The sequence below is a fragment of the Halichoeres trimaculatus genome, unplaced genomic scaffold (genome assembly GCF_033239565.1).
Source record: "Halichoeres trimaculatus isolate MK-OKI-2021-1 unplaced genomic scaffold, fHalTri1.1 fHalTri1_scaffold_6, whole genome shotgun sequence".
Classification (NCBI taxonomy): Eukaryota; Metazoa; Chordata; class Actinopteri; order Labriformes; family Labridae; genus Halichoeres; species Halichoeres trimaculatus.
In genome coordinates, this window is record NW_027437184.1 from 33,040,303 (window position 1) to 33,058,629 (window position 18,327).

The following is an 18,327-nucleotide window of genomic DNA, read 5'->3' on the forward strand; positions in this document are numbered from 1 at the left end:
AAAGGAAGATTGATTTTGAAATCAAGATTTTATTAAAACTCCAGCTTTAGGGTATGGGGATTTAGAGTAATCCTTTTACTCCATTACTTAAATTACCTGATAAGCGAGTAGGGATGGGTACCTGTTAGGTGCTTTTATACCAACTAGGGGTGCACCGATCACAATTTTCTGGCCGATCACCAATCACCCATCTTTTAAAAGCCCGACCTGACGATACCAATTTGAGCCAATAACGATTTTTACTTTTTATTTTTTATAACTGACAGCATATACATTCAATGTTCCAATCTTATTTTACTGAAAATCATTGAACAATACCTTTGAAAAAATGAAATCGTCATGTTTTAACTTAAACAACCAATACAGTGTCCTGAGTTTTAGGTCTCAGAGCAAAAAGAAACAATGGCTGGCTGTCAAACCTTCCCAGAGGTATATAAGATCAGTTTCATATGTAAGGTTAGGCCAATCACTGATCCCCCAAAATTAAGGAAATTGGCACCAATTGATGGATGCATGTCTAGTACCGACCGAATTCTGTAAAAAGCACTGGGTACCAATTCACATAAAATCAAAAAGTATCATGTTTAGGTACCTGAATGCATCCTTGTGACTGGGAGTGGATGAGAAGGGGTTTTTACATGCTGGCCATGAACACAGCATTGCAAGGTTATATACTGAAGAGTAAATTTGTTGAACTGATTTTTTTTATATTTTATCAATTAACTAATTGATATTTTTTACCACATAAACACAAAAAAGTACTGAAAATTGGTACCGTTGAGTTCCGGTACCATTTGCCAGGTACCGGGTATTGGTACCTTATCGTTTCAAATGTGAACGGTACCCATCCCTATAAGGGGGAACTCAATTACTCAGAGATTATTATTGTTTTCCTCTATACAGGTAACATGGGAAAAGGGTCCATCAGACACAGATCTCCTGGACCTGGGTTGTAGACTCTATTCCAGGGTCAACAAACACCATCGGATCTCTGGATCCTCCCCCCTTCTCATATCTCCAGTTACCATTTTGGCTGTAAGCAGGCCAATCTCTGGTTCGCTCTGGTTTTGTCACGATGTGTGCTAACAGGGCTAGCTAATGATGTGACACTGCCTGTTTTCTGTCTCTGCCGTTTTCTCCTTGTGCTTTAAGCATATGTGGTTAAGCATTGAACTAGTATTTCTACGGTATACAAGTTTATCACCACATATCTCCCACTGCACATGAACGCCATCGTTTTTGTTGAAGGCATCACTTTTCTTGACTGACACGTCGCAGGTGACAGTTCTGTATTTGTCTTACTTTTGGTGTAACATGCGAGTAGAGAGTTGCCATAGCTGCTGTAAAACAATTATTTTTGCTGAAATCTGGCTGAAGCTGTAGCCGGAGAATTCATATGTTTATATTCTGTTCATTATTTTCCTTCCAAGTATATTCAGTTTGGAGAAAACAAAAACGTGGGCCACACATGTAAGGCTGTATGACTTTCAGTTTTATAGCCACAGGAGAGTAACAAAATATTACTCCAATAATCAATGGTGAGTTCTTGAGTATTCATACTCATCCCTGCTGAGCTTATCTGGCAACTCCCTGTTAGCTACTGCATCCTAACCACCCTGAACACCTCCAACCTCTTATTCATGGTGTTTGCAATGCATGCTTTCTTGTATCTGTTGACACAGATATACTACTGCTTTTGTACAGGATACTACGCCTCTGTAACTCTTCTTCTGCACAGTGTAACACACTTAGACAAACAGGAGGGGCAAGATTATTTCATCACTGAACCTCCCTAGGAGGTAACACAAAGATGTAAAGAGAGTGAGACAGTGGTGATGTGTAGCTTCAGAGCCATTCGGAAGCCTTAACTGTCATGAATCACACCAGTGTGAGGCCTTTTCAGGGTGTATTTGATTTTAAAAAAAAAGTGTTGTGATGGTGGACCTTTGTTGAGGAGCTGCAGCAAAAATCTTGTGTGTGAGAAACTTCATGCAGAGGTGCAGCTTCCAGCTTTTGTGTGACAAGTCAACAAGTGACATTTAGTCTCTTCTGGCTGATGCTGAGCTGTTAGAGGCAGCCATGACTAAAAGTCTCCAACATTTGAATCTGAAAAAACAGCAAAGTTGGAACATTTCACACAAAGCCTTTCAGTCTGTCAATAAAAAGCTCTGTTTGACTTCATATGTTGAGGTTGACAGACAAAGACCGAGTGAGGCATGAAACCTATCTCTGGAGCTCTACCTCCTCTCCGGCCCCCCTTATCCAGCAGAAGCCATGAACATAAAGCGGGACCATAAAGCACCCTGCAGAAGCAGTGGGGACCTGTTGGAACAGGCCTAAGCCTCAACAAAGAGCATCCTGCAGCATAACACCACCTCTGTGCTCTGTGGGAAACAGCCTGGGAAGAGGGAGTCTCACAAAAGTATACCTTCCAAGCCTTACGCTGAACCACAATCACAGGTTTGTTTAAGGGGAACAAGAATACAGAGGAGTGGACAAAACCGTCAGTACAGATCATTTAGCCAGTACAAATAAAAACTCTTCTGGATGAATGAGATAAAAAATATTACGCTGAATGTGTCAGGTCCAGAAATCCAGGCAGGTATCTCTTCATATGCATCCTGATACGTGTGATGTGTGTCTGAGCGTTTAGCTGCTTTGTACCACTGCCAGAGCAAAACTACAGCATGGCCTGGAAGGTTTTATGAAGAAAGAAACTACAAAAGCTGGAAATCCCAGAAAGCTGGGGGTGCCTTTGATCCAAGCTCCACTTGTGATACACGTCCATAGCATGTTGTCAGCATCCCCCCTAATTTCACATTAAAGCACGGTAACAGAAGAGGAAAAACAGCACAGGCTTTTCAGGGCTCTTAATACTGGGCTTTCTCCAGCGAGAAGCCACGTAAATCCTTATCAATTATGGCAAACTGCAGCATCTGGCTCGCCATTCACAAAACCTCCCACGCCCGCTGAGTGAGAAGAGACAAGATCCTACAGTGCCTCATATCTGTCGTCCCGTTTCTTTGGAGACGGTAAATAAATTGACAGAGCCGCAGCTTTAAGGCCCGGGAAGCCTAATCCACTCCTGAATCCTAAATATGCACGCTGAATAGAGCGCATACTTCTCATGTGCAGGGTGGTGGCATGCTTCTTTCTATACTGCGCAAAAACACATTTTCGCTTCAATTAAGGGTTCGAATGGGTCCAAACACGACTCACTGTGTTGTATAACTATCCTTTAAACCACACCTTGATATTAAAATGTTGGAAGAACATTTGATGCCATAAATAGTTACCACAAAACAAAGCTGACACCTTAAAAAGGATACACCTAAGAAGTCTGGCAACCACAGCCAAACCCATGTTTTTCAGGGATACGTAAAAATAGACTGAACACAAACTGAGTTCAATAACACCTGTTTGTCAGCGCCATTGTTGAAGGAATTCAGGTTTTCTGTCACCACATGCTGGGTGTTGTGAGCAGCTCTTGGAAAACTTCAAATGTGCTGTATCCCATGGTCACTACAGTGTTTTGATGGCATAGAGCAACAAGTACAGGTGTCAACATCATCAGGTTTGTGGGACGGAGGATGCTGAGTTCACTGGGTTTTGATGTAAAAGATACGCTCAGGTCTAGTGGACAGTGCAGGACAGATGCACTGAGAGGCAGGACAGTGTTGAGTTGCATAGTGGGAGTCTTATCATTTTTTTGTTATCGTACAGCAAAACACCTGAAATTTGAATGAACTCAATAAGCAGGTATCTGCTGGATGCACAAGTTAACCTCAGGGGGTCGCACCTGATTTTAACAAGGCATCCTTCAGAAAAGTGTCCAAAGCTTTGTTAAAATTACTTTAGATAATGGAATATTTTGAAGCTCAAACTGGTGGAATTGTGTAAACATATGCCACACAGATGCCCAATTCCCTATAGCAAAGGTTCCTCCAGGATCGTGGGTAGTATTATAAATGCAAAAGCCTATCAAGGCATGAAGAAGTACAACTTCAAGTGCTGAGGAGAAAATATTCTGAATGAATAGTTTCTTTAACCAATGCATTTATTTCATTACACCCTTTGCCCTCCCAACTCACAAAGAGTTAGGTCAGAGCTGCACAGCACAGGTGCCCACTGTCCAGGAAACACCTGAGCCCATCAGTGTAAGTGAAAGCGTGGTTAAACAGTGCACAGTCTCTTTTATGACACCTTTCTTACCTGCATTAGTTTTCCCTCCGCGTAGCCGGCGCTTCCTCCCACGAACACCCCCTCCAGAGTGATGGGCTTCCCGGCCGGCTCCTGGTTCAGCAGTGCCACCTTGATGACCGCTCGCAGGGCCGGCCGCTCGGACTCCAGGCCCGGCTGGCCCAGCACCACCTGCAGGGCCGCCATGAGCAGCCACGGCCAGAGCCCGGCCAGGCGCCGCTGGGGGACGGTCATGGCCTCGGCTGTAGCGGCGGTGCCCGGCCGCACATGGTGGACTTCAAAGCAGGCAAGCACCGCGGAGAGACAAAACGGAGGAATATTTAGTTCACGCGTCCCACTTCTTCTTTCTGCCTCGACGACTACTGCAAAACAGATACAATCCCAAGTTTTAAAGCTGGACTTCTGCCATCACAACTCATGCGAGAGTGTCCCAAAACTTCCATTCAGCAGCTCAGTTAATATTCAAAGGGGACACGTTAAAGAAAACACACACCCAGCGCCCACATGGAGCACCAAACTCTATCTTCCGGGATAAAATAAGCGTGAACGAACTTTTATCCAGTGTCATTAATGTGGGAGGCGAAGCATTGTGCGCTCAATGCACCGTGGAAACACGTTGTGAAGTGTGCATTGATTTCCAGCAGCCTGCTCTTCATAAGGTGACATTCAACATGTCCTCATGTGGAGTTTACAGTTTAAATGATGTATCCTCTGATGGAAAGACAGGTCCTGGAGCCACAGGAGCAATCTTCATCTGTATATCCGAGCTGAATATTACAGTGTACACCAGTCACTGTACACAACAAATCACATTGTGCGACCAAGCACGAGTTGATAAACACCTTCAGAGGAAAGTACATCCCGTGGGCGCCACATTTTCTGGATAAATCCACAAAAAACGCAGAAAAGCGACGACTTGAACTTCAAAGGCTGGGTTACAGGTTGCCGCCGGAAAGTTATAGCGCATGCTGACAGATAATGCGGTGCCAAGGAGTTGGGTAATACTTGAACAACCAAGGAGTTGCGAAAAATTACCTTGAAGAGGTTGTTAAAATGAGTTTGATCTAATTATTAACCAGGAGAACGAAGTGTTGTCATTCTTCACTTACAACTCTGTGTTTAAACTGGGTCCATCTCCTGTAACAGCTCATTTTCTACAGTCGTAAGCACACACACTCACACACACACTCACACACACAAACTCTCACACAGTTCAGTGCCTCCGTTGCACTGTGAGAAATCAGACACGATCCTTCTGAGGACACCGAGGGGAAATGAATCCTTTATCAAAATTATCAGCGCTCAAAGAGGAACAAGTCTAGAAAAAGTTGGGGGTAAAGCTGGTCCAGACTCCTCCTGGTCTCCGTGTAAAGTTGATCAAGTTGAGAGACGCTGTGAACAGTTGTGACACCGTCCCAAAAGTCTACCTCCCGGACTGTCTCTCGCTCCCCTGGGATCTCATTGACAGTCTCTACCTGCTCACTGCCCTGCTGCCTTCACGGGCTGTCGGAAATATGATGTTTGTGCAGTAGACGTACATGGCCGTGCGGATATATCTTCGGGGGGAGGGAGTGGTGAACACATATCACCCACCTTGATTTGACAACGATGAAACCGGGACAAAACACATTCTTTAAGATTCTTTAAATCTAGATTCATCAAACAACACTTGAAAAAAGTCCTAGCACGGTTTGCATTTTGTTTACATTTTGTTTCAGGAAATTCGATTAACATTTGAAAATGTGTCAAAACATGGCTGTCACTGACGTTTTGTAAATAAGTTCAAATAAAAACACACCAGATGTTACTCCTATACCTTAATGGAAAAATGGGAGACTTTCAGGAGCTGTACCTGAAGGCCACACCACACTCTGAGGGCGGAGCTGAAGTGAAGCAGTGCTGCAATTCAAAAACAAATGAGTAGCTCCCCCTAGTGGACAAAACCCAGAAGAATCAGCACATCACTTCGTATGTGCACTTAGAGTATCAGGAAAACCCATAATTTCAATTCTAAAAAAGCACACACATTCCTTTGAAACATTTTTTTTTATTATTGTTTCATCTGAAATATTAATGAGAAGTAAAATGAATAACTCAAGTCTCAACAGGAATAAAAATTAGAAAAGAAGCTGAACAGTGGCAGAGAAACATCAAGTTTTTTTTCTTATGTTGTTGAAAAATAAAACAATACTGACAAGAAGATTATGAGTTTTTCTTTTTTTTTAAATCCAAATACATTTGGGATCATCTTTTTGAATCTGTGAAATAAGTGCTTCTTACGGCTAAAGACAGAGGTCACTCACCATGAGACACAGTGACTGATGTAAAAAAGCTCATCAGTAGAACAGAGCTCTGATGCCCTTTTTAATAAAATATTTATAAATGTAGCAAAGACAACAAACAACTGCCAAACAGACCAAAAAAAATTATGTAACTGTGAGTCATCAAAGTAGGTGAATACAGAGAGATCATCTTAAAATGTATGACTAAAAAACAGATGGAAGCTGTGTCTGTTAGCACACAAATCATCCCTCCGACAGACAGCAGGCTACCTTCCTTCTTATGGTGTTAAAATACTAAAATCACAGGTGCTCCAGTTACACACTTGACCATATTTAATTACATTTAAATCTGACAAATCCATTTTAAGTTACATTAAAAACAGGATGCCGTTGAAAAAAAGACATATTTAATCAGATATTTCTCAGTTTATATGACGCTCCCCCTTTAGTAAAAATTTAAACTTAGTCTTTTTATACTCTTACTCTAAGCTTTCACTCACCCTGAGCTTTCATTCGGTCGTTTGTCTAACGGAGCTGTGCCTGTTTAACTAGTGCGGTATCAACTAGGCTGCTGGGATACAGCATCTTCAGGCAGCTGCTCAGGTACCGGGACCAGAGATATCTCAGGGGATTTGAAATCAACTTGATCAGCATTGCCTAGCACCGCTGTGATGATAGGAGGCGGGGTTTCTTGCACACTGCTGGGGCTACAGGTGTGAGGGGTACATGCCCTCACAGGCTGTGGCTTCTCTGGGATGGTCACTTTAACCACACCCCCAGCGAGTGGAGACTGCATTACATCATTTGCAATCTGGAAAACTGTGTCCAGATCAATGTCTTCCTTTTTCATCTCCTGGCGTCCTTTCCCCGGCAGCCCCTGGCTGTGGTTCCCATCACAGAACATATTGAAAGTATGGCTGGCCTGAGAAAAATGAAATTAAGAAATCTTTTTACTCACTTGGACATAATACTCATGCACAATGGTGCTCATCCCACTGGAACAGTATCTGACCTGGTATAAGCCATAGGAAGGGAACGGCCCTGCTGGAAGGACACTTAAGGGTATCTGTGATGTCTGCTTCACCTGATAGCACTGAAAGCCTTTAGAGAAGACCAAGGAAAACATTTTACAGGTTTTTAGTATGGACTGATATATAACTTTAAAAAACCTTGATCACTTTCCACCTCCTGTATGTTTTCTACTCATGTTAAATTTCACTAGAGTGATGCTACAGCTGTGGTTTCAAACTTGTCTAACAGGTTAACTGGTGTAATGCTTACCTGGGGGAAAGTAGCCCTGCTGATACTGTACCCTTTCATAGTTGTCAGGGGCCAGTAAACCTGGCTGAGCGAGCATGGCACTGGAGCTTGAGGCATCTCCAGCATATTGAGTGTTGAAAGTAACCTGTGTCCCTTTGTCTGAAGAAAAGACAGGAGAAAGAACTGCACCATGACCCCTTATCAGGTATCGTGGAGGGACCGGGGTTCCAAAGTGAGCAGTCCTAGGCTGGGCTTTTTTTGGAGAGGGAGGGTGAGCTGTCTCCTGGATGGAGTGGCTGCCCAGTGCCAATTGTTCTGCACAGAGAGAAAAAAGCAAAGCGTCATGGTGACCTGTCACACAGAGGTGATTACAGTGACTTTAAACGTGCAGGATAGTGACATAAAGTGGCCTTTGTAGCTATGTGAATTTTTTTACAATGGACTGTGGAACAACAGAGGACTTGCAGTCAAACTTACCTTCATTTACTTTTCTTTTTTCATCAGCATCAGGCCCGCTGAATCGTAGGCGCTTACTTGGAGGCTGGCAGCGGATGTCTGCACCAGCCTCCATTTTGGCCTTGTAGTTGGCGGTGAGTCTCTTCATACCCCCAATAAGTTCAGGATGGCTTCTCTTGAAGCTGGGGTTGAAAAAACGATGTATCTCCATGCCGGCCATGCGACAGAGTTGGTTGCCTCCATCCAACAGCTCAACTTTTCTGAAGCCGTACAGATTGAGCTGACGCACAAAGCTTGAGAAGTTGGTGGTTTTGAAGGCATCAGCATTGTCAGGAATGATGAAGAAGGGAGACAGGATCTGTCTCTCAAAGAGCGGTTTATTTATCAGGATGCCCTCACCGTCGGTGTCCCAGCAGATGGCAGTGTAGACTGGGTTGTTCACCAAACGCCAAAGTTTGGCTGGGAAGCTAGTGGGCTTCATGGTGTCGGGTAATGCACATTCAGTAACATCCATGTTTTTGTGCCTGTGATCAGACAAAAACAGAAAAATTTTAAAATCAAGATATGCAATAAATCTGTAATTGTTTAAAATCTATGGAAATAAAACCCATAAACAACTCCACCTGTAACATGAGAGTCTTTTTACTTGTGTTCTATTGCATATGTTCACATTTTACTTTAATTTTATATTTCAAGAAATTTCAGAAAATTTTAGTCCTCAATTTCAGAGGATGTGATATTTAACTGTTATCCCCTGCTCTTAAACAAAAGTTTCAAGTTGTATTTTTTGTGCTTTTGAAAAGCATCAAGGTACATTTTTAAAAGCAAGGTACATTTCTAATCCAGCATGAAATTTTCAATAAATAAGTTTTGAGTAAGTTGATTTTTGTGCTTATTGGGGAAAAAAAAGTTGTTTTTCCATACTTCCACCAAAGTTTATACCAGGTTTGTATTAAACCTGAGTGAACATTTGGATGGTATTGGTTGTACACTTTCACATCTTTAAAGGGTTTCCTCTTGTTTTTTTTCCATAGAAGTTTCTGGTCACCTTAGAACCCAGGGCGAATGGCAGCAGCGACCATTTATGTTTATAACTTCAAATTACTACACTTTGCATATCTTATTCATTTCTATATGGGTCTTGTAACATCACATTTGAGACGAAACAAAACGTTGAATGTCTCTTACATTGGAACAAGTTCAAATATAAAGTGACAGACGCACACACATGTGCACACTGTATAGCGCACAGAAAGTTGGAGAAATAACTCGCAACCACCAAAAAACGCAGAAAACTTCTTTTAAGCGCTCCTAAGCACATCACCACAATGTCTATCTTTTCGCGCCCCCACTGCAAACCCAGGGAAAAGCTAGTACTTTGAAAAGTACACTTGAAGAAATATATTGTCTATCTGACTTCAACAGATCTGAATATCTGTTAACATAGTTTCGAAAATATTCACAAAAAAATGAAACGTGCATAATAATTGGGCGCGCAGTGTATCTCCTTGTTAAAGGTTGATGAACTCCAACAGATAATGTTGCTTTAACTTTTCAATATCCTGACGACTCACTTGATAAAATCATCCACCATATATCTATTTACACGTTGAACAGATGTTTCAAGCCATATATTAATCAATTTTAAAACGTTCATTGTGCGGGTAAATTGCTAACTTTGTGGAAACTAGCTTAAACGAGCCGTTAGCTAGCGCTAAGTTAGAACAACCATCTCACTCATTAGAAAGAATTAGAAATATATTTACTTAGAAATTCTTTTGAAATAAGAACGTGATTTTTTTTCTTATTACCCTGTTCTGTGGTAGAATCCAACCAGCACGACCTTAATAAATCGATCGACCACGAAGACCCGCTGTTTCTGCGCTCTGGGTTCTGACCGATCCCACCGACCGTTAGTCCGGTAGAGCAGTTGAAAAGTAACGGTCATCGGGCAGAGGCTCCAAATGACCACTGTTCATGTTAGGTTTCATAGGAAAAAGTCTTTACTCAGCATGTGCATGAAGTGACTGGCTCCTTTTGCGAATGATGACGGCTTTGATTTTGTTTATCTTTTACGTGCTAATATTTTCTAAAACATGTTAAACATGTCAACAAACAAATTCAAGTCTGTTATCCTGATTCTTTATGTAGTTTTTCAGTAATTTTTAAACACATGGCCTGATTTTTATTTCAGTATTTTCTATGCCTAACCCCAACATTTGTTATTACTTTTGTTTTCTTTAGGTATTCTATTTACGATCTAGCAAGAAAATATAGAAATTTGGCTTTTTGGTCATTATAGACAAAATAATTGATATGCATTTCCCTGTAAAATGGATTATTAAAAAAACAAAAATAAACCAGAGAAACTCAGATTGAGTTACTAAAAAGACTCAGTTTAAACCTGACAGGCAATATTATTATTGATTTTTTTATATATATACATTTCTATTTATTTATGTAATTATTTATTCACTTAGTTGTAGAATATAAAATGTATTTGATATGGCTAAAATGAGCAAAAGACCAAACAATCCTAATGTTTTGTTGTTGTTGTTTTTGTTGTTGTTTTTTTAAACAAAAACAGGCTTGGAGAAAATTAAATCGATAAATAAGTCCAGTTTTTTACATGCACTTCATGTCTTTTGTTTCAGAATAGCATAGAATAGAATAGAATAAAGAGTACATTTACACATCCACACAATGGCCTCTATGTGGGATTCCGTACGCACGGCACCCATGTTGCATGAATACCAATTTATTATTCAGAATAGTACAACATACTTTGATAATTCAAAAAAGTAAGTTTGTTGCAGTACTAAGTCATATAATGACAAAATGATATATATATTTTTTTTAATATAAATGAAAATCAAAAATAAAACAGTTTATAATCATCTACGCACCTTTTTGACATGAAGTGGAGAAATCACAAAACTGAGTTTGTAAATATGGTCATAATGAATAGTAGTAAAATCAGGATCAGTCAAGAATGAGTGGTCCCATTGAAAACTTATGAATGACTTTAAAATATAGATAAAGCTAAATAAATAAACTACAATAACAAAAACAAACAAACAAAAAACTTGTTCACACCCAATCATGGCAGCATCGTTATGGGTCAAGTCAGGGGACAGCTATCTTGAAATTAAGATGAATTTAGAGAGAAAAGGATTTAAAGTGCTAAAATGTACCTGGATTATAAATCATAGATATACTTTTGCTGTGGATAGCTAGGAACAGCCTAAAGTCTCATTAAAGCTGAATTCTTACATTACTGAGGTACTCTGAGATTCAACAAGTTTAACTATGTGCCAATTCCAGTATTGATTCGATCTAATTATACCGCCGAAGTCTTTCGCGTCAAAAAAAAAAGAAAAGAAAGAAAGAAAGAAAGAAAGAAAGAAAGAAAGAAAGAAAGAAAGAAAGAAAAGAAAAGAAAAACGTTACTTCTGATGTCCCATAATAACCTTTTATTTATGCTGTTTGCGTTTAATAAACACATTTGGCACTTTAACCTACTCTATTGTGATTGTGTAATGATTTGTGTATTCGGAGTTAGGTCTGTTTATTCTTCTTCGAAGATACAGAGCTAGTGAATGTTTGTCTGAGTTTGTAAATAGGATTTTCTGCAACAATGCAGTATTTTGGAGAAATGACCCCGGGGTAGTCGGAGTACTTCCAGACAAATTAACAATCACTGTTTATTTTAAATATCTATCAGAATTCGGTGAATTGCGCGTGGAGTTTGTACTTTTACAGGAAACGTGAAAATAATCCCGTTTAAAACGAATTGAATGTCTGTCGTAGACTGTATGGCGAGATTTTCATTCAGGCGCGCAGTGAGGACACCTCTGCACTGGTCCTTAGTGGGCTCTTCTAGCAGTGAGCTAATACTCCTGTAGCTCTCTGGAGCTCTTCTGAGCAATAATCTGTTTGATTGTTCTGAATTATTGACCTAGTTTCAGTCAGAGATTATAAACATGGCTTTGGAAACGGTCCCCAAAGACCTTCGTCATCTGCGGGCCTGTCTTCTTTGTTCTTTGGTGAAGGTAAGCCGGGAATTTATAGAAAACCATAGCTAAGGCTAGCGCTTCGGCTAACCAGGTGCTACGTCAATGTTTTTGTCTTTTCTTGTTTGTCGTACATGATCTCGACCTTCTAGCTACTGGCTTTAAAATATCTACTAGCTAAAAAACGTGCAAAAATAAACTGAAGTCTTAATGTAATTGTTACATTTTGTGATATATTTGGCTTGAGTCGTCTGAAACGCTGTTGAGCTACACTGAAGCACTTACACTAAAGCACTCTAAGTATCAAACCCCTCTTAAAGAAAACTGTTGCTCAGGTTTACGTTGTTTGTATTAGGCTAAGTGTTTCCCCCTCCTAGCTCAAATAGTGAGAAATCTGCCTGGGATGTGTGCATCAGAAGTTCAGTGGGGGCTAAAATTAGACTGACAGATGTGAAAGTGTTCACCTTTTTCCACTTCCAAACATGATCCTGAAACATGCAGATGCTTTCTCTGAGCACAACAAATATCAGATGAAGTGAGTCCTTCTTTTCTTTTCTTTTTTATTAATTTGAACTTTAATATTCGGTATTTCCACCTTTTGGTGCTGTTACAGCCGCACATGTCTGATATAGTATCAATATATTTTGTGAAAACTCCAACGCTGATGTTACCCAATGCCTTCTGCAGCCCAAGACAAAGACTTTCCTCTGAATGTTCAGTAGATCTGTACACTTTATTTTACAATTTGTCCAAATTTACTGGATGAGGTTAGGGCCCAGACTTCCTTTGAAGAAGATGACCTAAATCACCTTATGATAGCACAGTTTTATAATATTTAAAGCATAATGATGACGGTGTAGATATGTCATTCGTTTTATAGAAGTTTAACGGCCAATCTCACAAAACAACTAAAACCTCTTAAAAATGCCAAGTGCTTAAAAATATGGGCTGCTTCTGTAGTTTATTTTCACTTCAGATATGTTCATCCAGTGCCTCCTCTCTTTGTCATATTTGTTTTACTTTATCTCCCACCAACCTGCAGTGTTTTGTGCTTTTCAGACCATCGACCAGTTTGAATACGACGGCTGTGACAACTGTGAGTCTTACCTTCAGATGAAAGGAAACAGAGAGATGGTTTATGAGTGCACAAGTTCCTCATTCGATGGGTAAGTGATGAGCTAACCAATATTTCACATTCAAATTGGACCAAGGTGGTAGTATTTGCTTATCTGTATGATCTGTCTGCCCACAGTGTGGTCGCCATGATGAGTCCTGAAGACAGCTGGGTCGCTAAATGGCAGAGGATAGGTAAGGATGTATGCCTGAACAGCTGTAATGATATACTCAGTGCCATGTTAGATCATGTTTTGTGTGGTGCCAATTTGACTTTGACAGTATCAGAGAAAGTGTAAATGTTCTGGCAAAAAAAGAAGTTTCTCTGGAGTTTCATTCAAAGAAAACGTTTCTTTCAAAACTGCTGGTGGCGTCCTAACATCTGATAAAAAAAAAACATCCACCCTCCTGGTTTCTTCCATGCTATCTTGCAGCAACATTGTTGGTGTCTCTGTTAAAGGGACAGTTCAGTTTTTTTGAAGTAGGGTTGTATGAGCTCTATGTGACCACTAAGGACATTAGATACAGTAGAAAGTTGTCTCCTCTCCCTCAGTAAGACACAAACTGTAATCGCTGGTGATGTGGAAATAGGCGCTAAAAGGGAAATACCGTACCAAATTCAAAGGCCATTTCCTCTGCCTTCAAGAACTAAAATCAAAAAGTAATACCACAGTTTAAGAGTACGCTACATAAAATATTTTTTAAGTGCATTTAGTCTTCGGAAATATAAACATTTATCCAGACCTAACTGTCTGGTCATGTGTCCTTCTGCGCAGCGCTAGTGCGCTCCGTCCCCCCTCCTCCTTTCAGCTGTAGGGAATGTAAACAAGCCATGCTTCGGGCACCAGTTGTAGCCTCGTGTAAGTTTGATCAAGTATCGTAATTCTTTTGTTTGTACTCCAAGGGTTGTCAGCGTAGAAAATTCAAAATGAGTGACTGTGACAGCAACGATGAAGTTTCATTCAGTTTGGAATCAAAAGGATACCTGTATGAACCGGAGTACACAGAAGAAGAGCTGCTACAGATGGCGACTGAAAGGAATACAGAGGAAACATCCACGGACACTGGACATCGAGCGGGTTTATACTGCCACAAATGACTCTTTCCCGTCTAAATGCTCTCTTGTTAAGCATCCAGTAAATAAGACGTCTTGCCATCTTTCTTTCTTTTTTTCCGGCCGCTTGATTCCGTTAACATTACCATGGCTACAAGTCCGAGTTTCCAATTTACGCCTGCTCCACATTAGGCGTAATAGTTACACCCAGGCGTTACACACGCAGGGCTTAAGTCTAACTGGTGCACTCCTCTTAATCTTAAACTGGTCGTAACTTTACGTTCTAAGTCAGACGTAACGTTACACCCAGGTGTACGCCTGGTGTCAAAAAAACAGAGTTGCCCTTTAAGATTCAAAGTTGCGTCTGAAACACACCACATGCAAGGCTGTTCTGTCTCCGCTCTGTCAGTCGCTGGATCAGATAAGTTCACAATCAAGTCAATCTGTCAGCTTACACTGGATCTTTGCAGTTCGGCTGGAAAGCTGGGGACACTGGAGCTATGATGTATGAATTCAATGTAGGGAAGATCAAGTTGGGCAGAAAGTCGTTCCCGGAAACTACCGAAACACATCAGTGACTTTCAAAATAAAACAAACTGTGTCTAAACCAGATTGTATTAAACTTGACTACAACAACAAAAAGACATAATGAGCAGAACCAGACCAGCTGTGAACAGGTTTGAGGTTTTACAGCCCAACATGAATAAAGAGAGGCTTATCAATGGAGAGGGAAGAGCAGAAACTCCTCAGTCTGTGACTCCAGCTGTCTGTTTGTATTTGAGGCGTTAGTTTACTAACAACACAACTGAGCATCATGAATCAGGTCCTCCTTTGAAATGTGTTTTTACATTTTTGAATTCAAACTTTTTTCTTCTGAATCATGAAACATTTCTTTTTTCCTGTCACTCTGCCCTACAGGGAACTTTAAACCAGGTGTATATGCGGTGTCAGTGACAGGCAGACTACCTCCAGGTACACCTTCTCTCACTGTACTTTTTCCATGCACTGTTTGTTCGGCTCTTTGTTGATCAGAAAGCAGAAAATTGAATCCTACTTTCTTCTCCTTCTCTGAAGGTGTGGTGAGAGAGCTGAAGAGCAGAGGAGTGATCTATAAGAGCAGAGACACAGCAGTGAAGTCCTGAACCTGACAGTCTGTGCTGCAAACAGTGGAACAGCGTTTGATGATGTCTGTGATGTCTGATGGAACTGATTTCTAAAGCTTGTTGCTTTTTGTTGTGATTGTGATCATTATTACAAGTCTTTGTTGGAATGTTTGGATATTTTTCATTTCTTATGTCTTTGAATGATTGAGGGGGATTAAAGCTCTTTTTTAAGAAACACATCAAACTCGCATATTCATTCTGTTGTCGTGAGGTCTGCTGATAAAATACTAAGTACTGAACCTTGGTTAACATATATATAATAACCACCTCCAGAGAGTCTCAAAGCAATCTTATTGTTTAGATTAACAGCAGTCCCATGTGTCCTCGGGATAGAGATGACATCATACACTGGTGGTCTTAGAAACAGATGTAACTAGAAAGAGCCTCTAACCAACACAAGACATGTAACTGGAGTAATGAAAGAAAACTGACCAGACTTGTTTAGAAATCTTTGTTTTTTAATTGAGACCTAATATCTTCTGAAATGATGTTTTTATTTAAATCTTTGGTATGGCTGAAGGATCTGGATCAGGAGTGGCCAACCAGTAAGAGACCAAGAGCCACAAAAATTAACGTAGTTCTACAAAGAGCCACATCACACATGTGGTCTTACAATAGCACTTCCTCACACACACAAACAAAATGACATACAATGAAAACCAATGCATTTCCAATTTTCAAAGCGAGATTTAATGTGTTTGTAACTATTTTTGAATTTGCACTTGGAGCCGTGTCAAAGACAAATTTCTGTTTTAACTGCAAAAGAGACAAAGTTCCATCCATCCATCCATCTATCTATCTATCTATCTATCTATCTATCTATCTATCTATCTATCTATCTATCTATCTATCTATCTATCTATCTATCTATCTATCTATCTATCTATCTCTATCTATCTATCTAAATAGCTATGAGCACATGAGCGAAAAAAATGGGCACATATAGAGAAGAAAAACTGAAACTTAAGTATCAATCTTGTCACCCAAGTACTGGTCAATACTGATCCATATATATATATATATATATATATATATATATATATATATATATATATATATATATATATATATATATATATATATATATATATATATATGGCCACCTCTGATCCGGATGAAGGGACAGATTGAGCTGAACTCTTCTGGGATTGTTCATTCAACCATAATTGAACTATAATTGCTTTATAATTCCTTATTCCGGTTATTTAGCAGCATTAAGATGGAAATCACGCAGACTTGAACTCATTCATCCTAAAAAGGTTAAAATAAAAGAAATACAAAGAAAAAAAAATAGAAAAGTATATACAATCTAGAAATATTAACCACCATTTTCAACTAAAAGCAAACATGTTCATTCAGAAAAGAGCAGGCTGAAGTCTACTGTCATTTCTTATTATTATTGTCAAGTGAAGCCATCATATGATACCTGCTACACAGAAGCATGTTAGCAATTAGTTAAAACCAAAATACAATGATGGACAATCACCAGAGGTATGTTCACATCCTCCACTAAGCAGTAATCTTGTGTTTACTGACCCGGCTCAGGCAGATATCAACCTGCTTCATTACTGCACGTTTACCTGGTCTATAACAGGACAGGCCTTGAAATGCTGATATCTGGTCTGAACATTAACTTCTGGAACTGTAATGACCTCTAAAACCCACTGGATGGCGCCGTTTTACTGAGAAGCAGAGGAACATGCAGTACTAGATTCTACCAGTAGGAGGAGACCATCACCAAACTGTTACTGACGCTCAGTGTATCTACTGTCTGTCAAAAAAAAAAAAGAGGCCATAGTGAGCTGGAGCAGATTGTTTTATCACATGAGACAGATCACAACAACCTCACAGCAGATCAGAAACACTGTCAGGAAAAGATTTATCAGCTCTGAGTAATAGGACAAACCAAACCAGAATATGAGACAGGGTTTGTTATTTATCTGGATATTTGAGCTACAGCAGACACAGCATCACTATCTTTAAAGTGAGAGCTTCTCCAGACGTCACTCACATCAGCGGACCAACAAATCAAACAGAAGTCTGATGGCTTTTTAATCAAATGTTTATAAATACAGCAAAGACAACAAACAACTGTTAGACAATAAAATGATGTGTCAGTTTGTCTTAAATGTGTGAGTGACAAACAGGTCAAAGGTGAGCAGACTGCAGGTTATTCTACATCTTATCGTATTAAACACAGACACAAAAGGAGCTGCACATGCATAAATTGACACATCTGACTGTATTTAATTTCATTTAAATTCAACACGCAAACTTTGAGCAGCATTAAATACAAATGAACAGTAACTTCAGTTGAAAGGTTGTTTTCTAAAACAGATCTTTGAAAAGAGAGTTTATTTTATGATCAGGGTCATTCTGTATTTGCCTGATAGGGTGAATCAGACATTTCTCAGGAAATAAAAGTGTTGAGAGTCTAACACACAGTTTGACTCACTCTGAGCTCTCATTGGCTCGTTTCTGTGAAGGAGGTGTGCCTGTCATTTTTAAGTCTTCACTTTCGAGACCTAAATCCACCCTCATAAAGAAAAAGATATTACTGTAAAGTGAGAATGTGCTAACTCTGTTTCACTCCACTTCATGAAGAAGTTTCCACACACAATAACAAGCAGCCCAAAGGAAACAACAACTGAAATAATGAAAATCTATTTAAGAAGCTGTGATAAAAGAATTAAAAACACGGTAAAACCAGTGGAGTAAAGTAAATGAATATTACTCAGTGCATGAAAATGAAAAGCAGTAAAATTTGAATAAAACAAAATAAATTC

At 39.8% G+C, this 18,327-nt stretch overlaps 2 protein-coding genes across 3 annotated transcripts in view; one reads left to right on the forward strand and one right to left on the reverse strand.

Annotated features, from left to right (window-relative positions):
* The window catches only part of rnf43 (ring finger protein 43), a 169,298-nt gene extending 163,738 nt beyond the window's left edge, over positions 1-5,560 (reverse strand). For both annotated transcript variants that reach the window (XM_074671474.1, XM_074671473.1), the window contains exon 1: positions 4,213-5,560. In XM_074671474.1, coding sequence (XP_074527575.1) covers positions 4,213-4,434 — 222 coding nt within the window. In that variant the 5' untranslated portion in view covers positions 4,435-5,560. The remainder of the gene's footprint in view (positions 1-4,212) is intronic.
* Positions 5,561-12,023: 6,463 nt separating this feature from the next.
* Positions 12,024-15,713, forward strand: supt4h1 (SPT4 homolog, DSIF elongation factor subunit). Its single transcript, XM_074672574.1, has 5 exons — positions 12,024-12,250; positions 13,271-13,377; positions 13,464-13,519; positions 15,297-15,350; positions 15,453-15,713. The coding sequence occupies exons 1-5, from the start codon at positions 12,182-12,184 to the stop codon at positions 15,518-15,520; spliced, it is 354 nt and encodes a 117-aa protein (XP_074528675.1). The 5' UTR covers positions 12,024-12,181; the 3' UTR covers positions 15,521-15,713.
* The last annotated feature ends 2,614 nt before the right edge of the window (positions 15,714-18,327 follow it).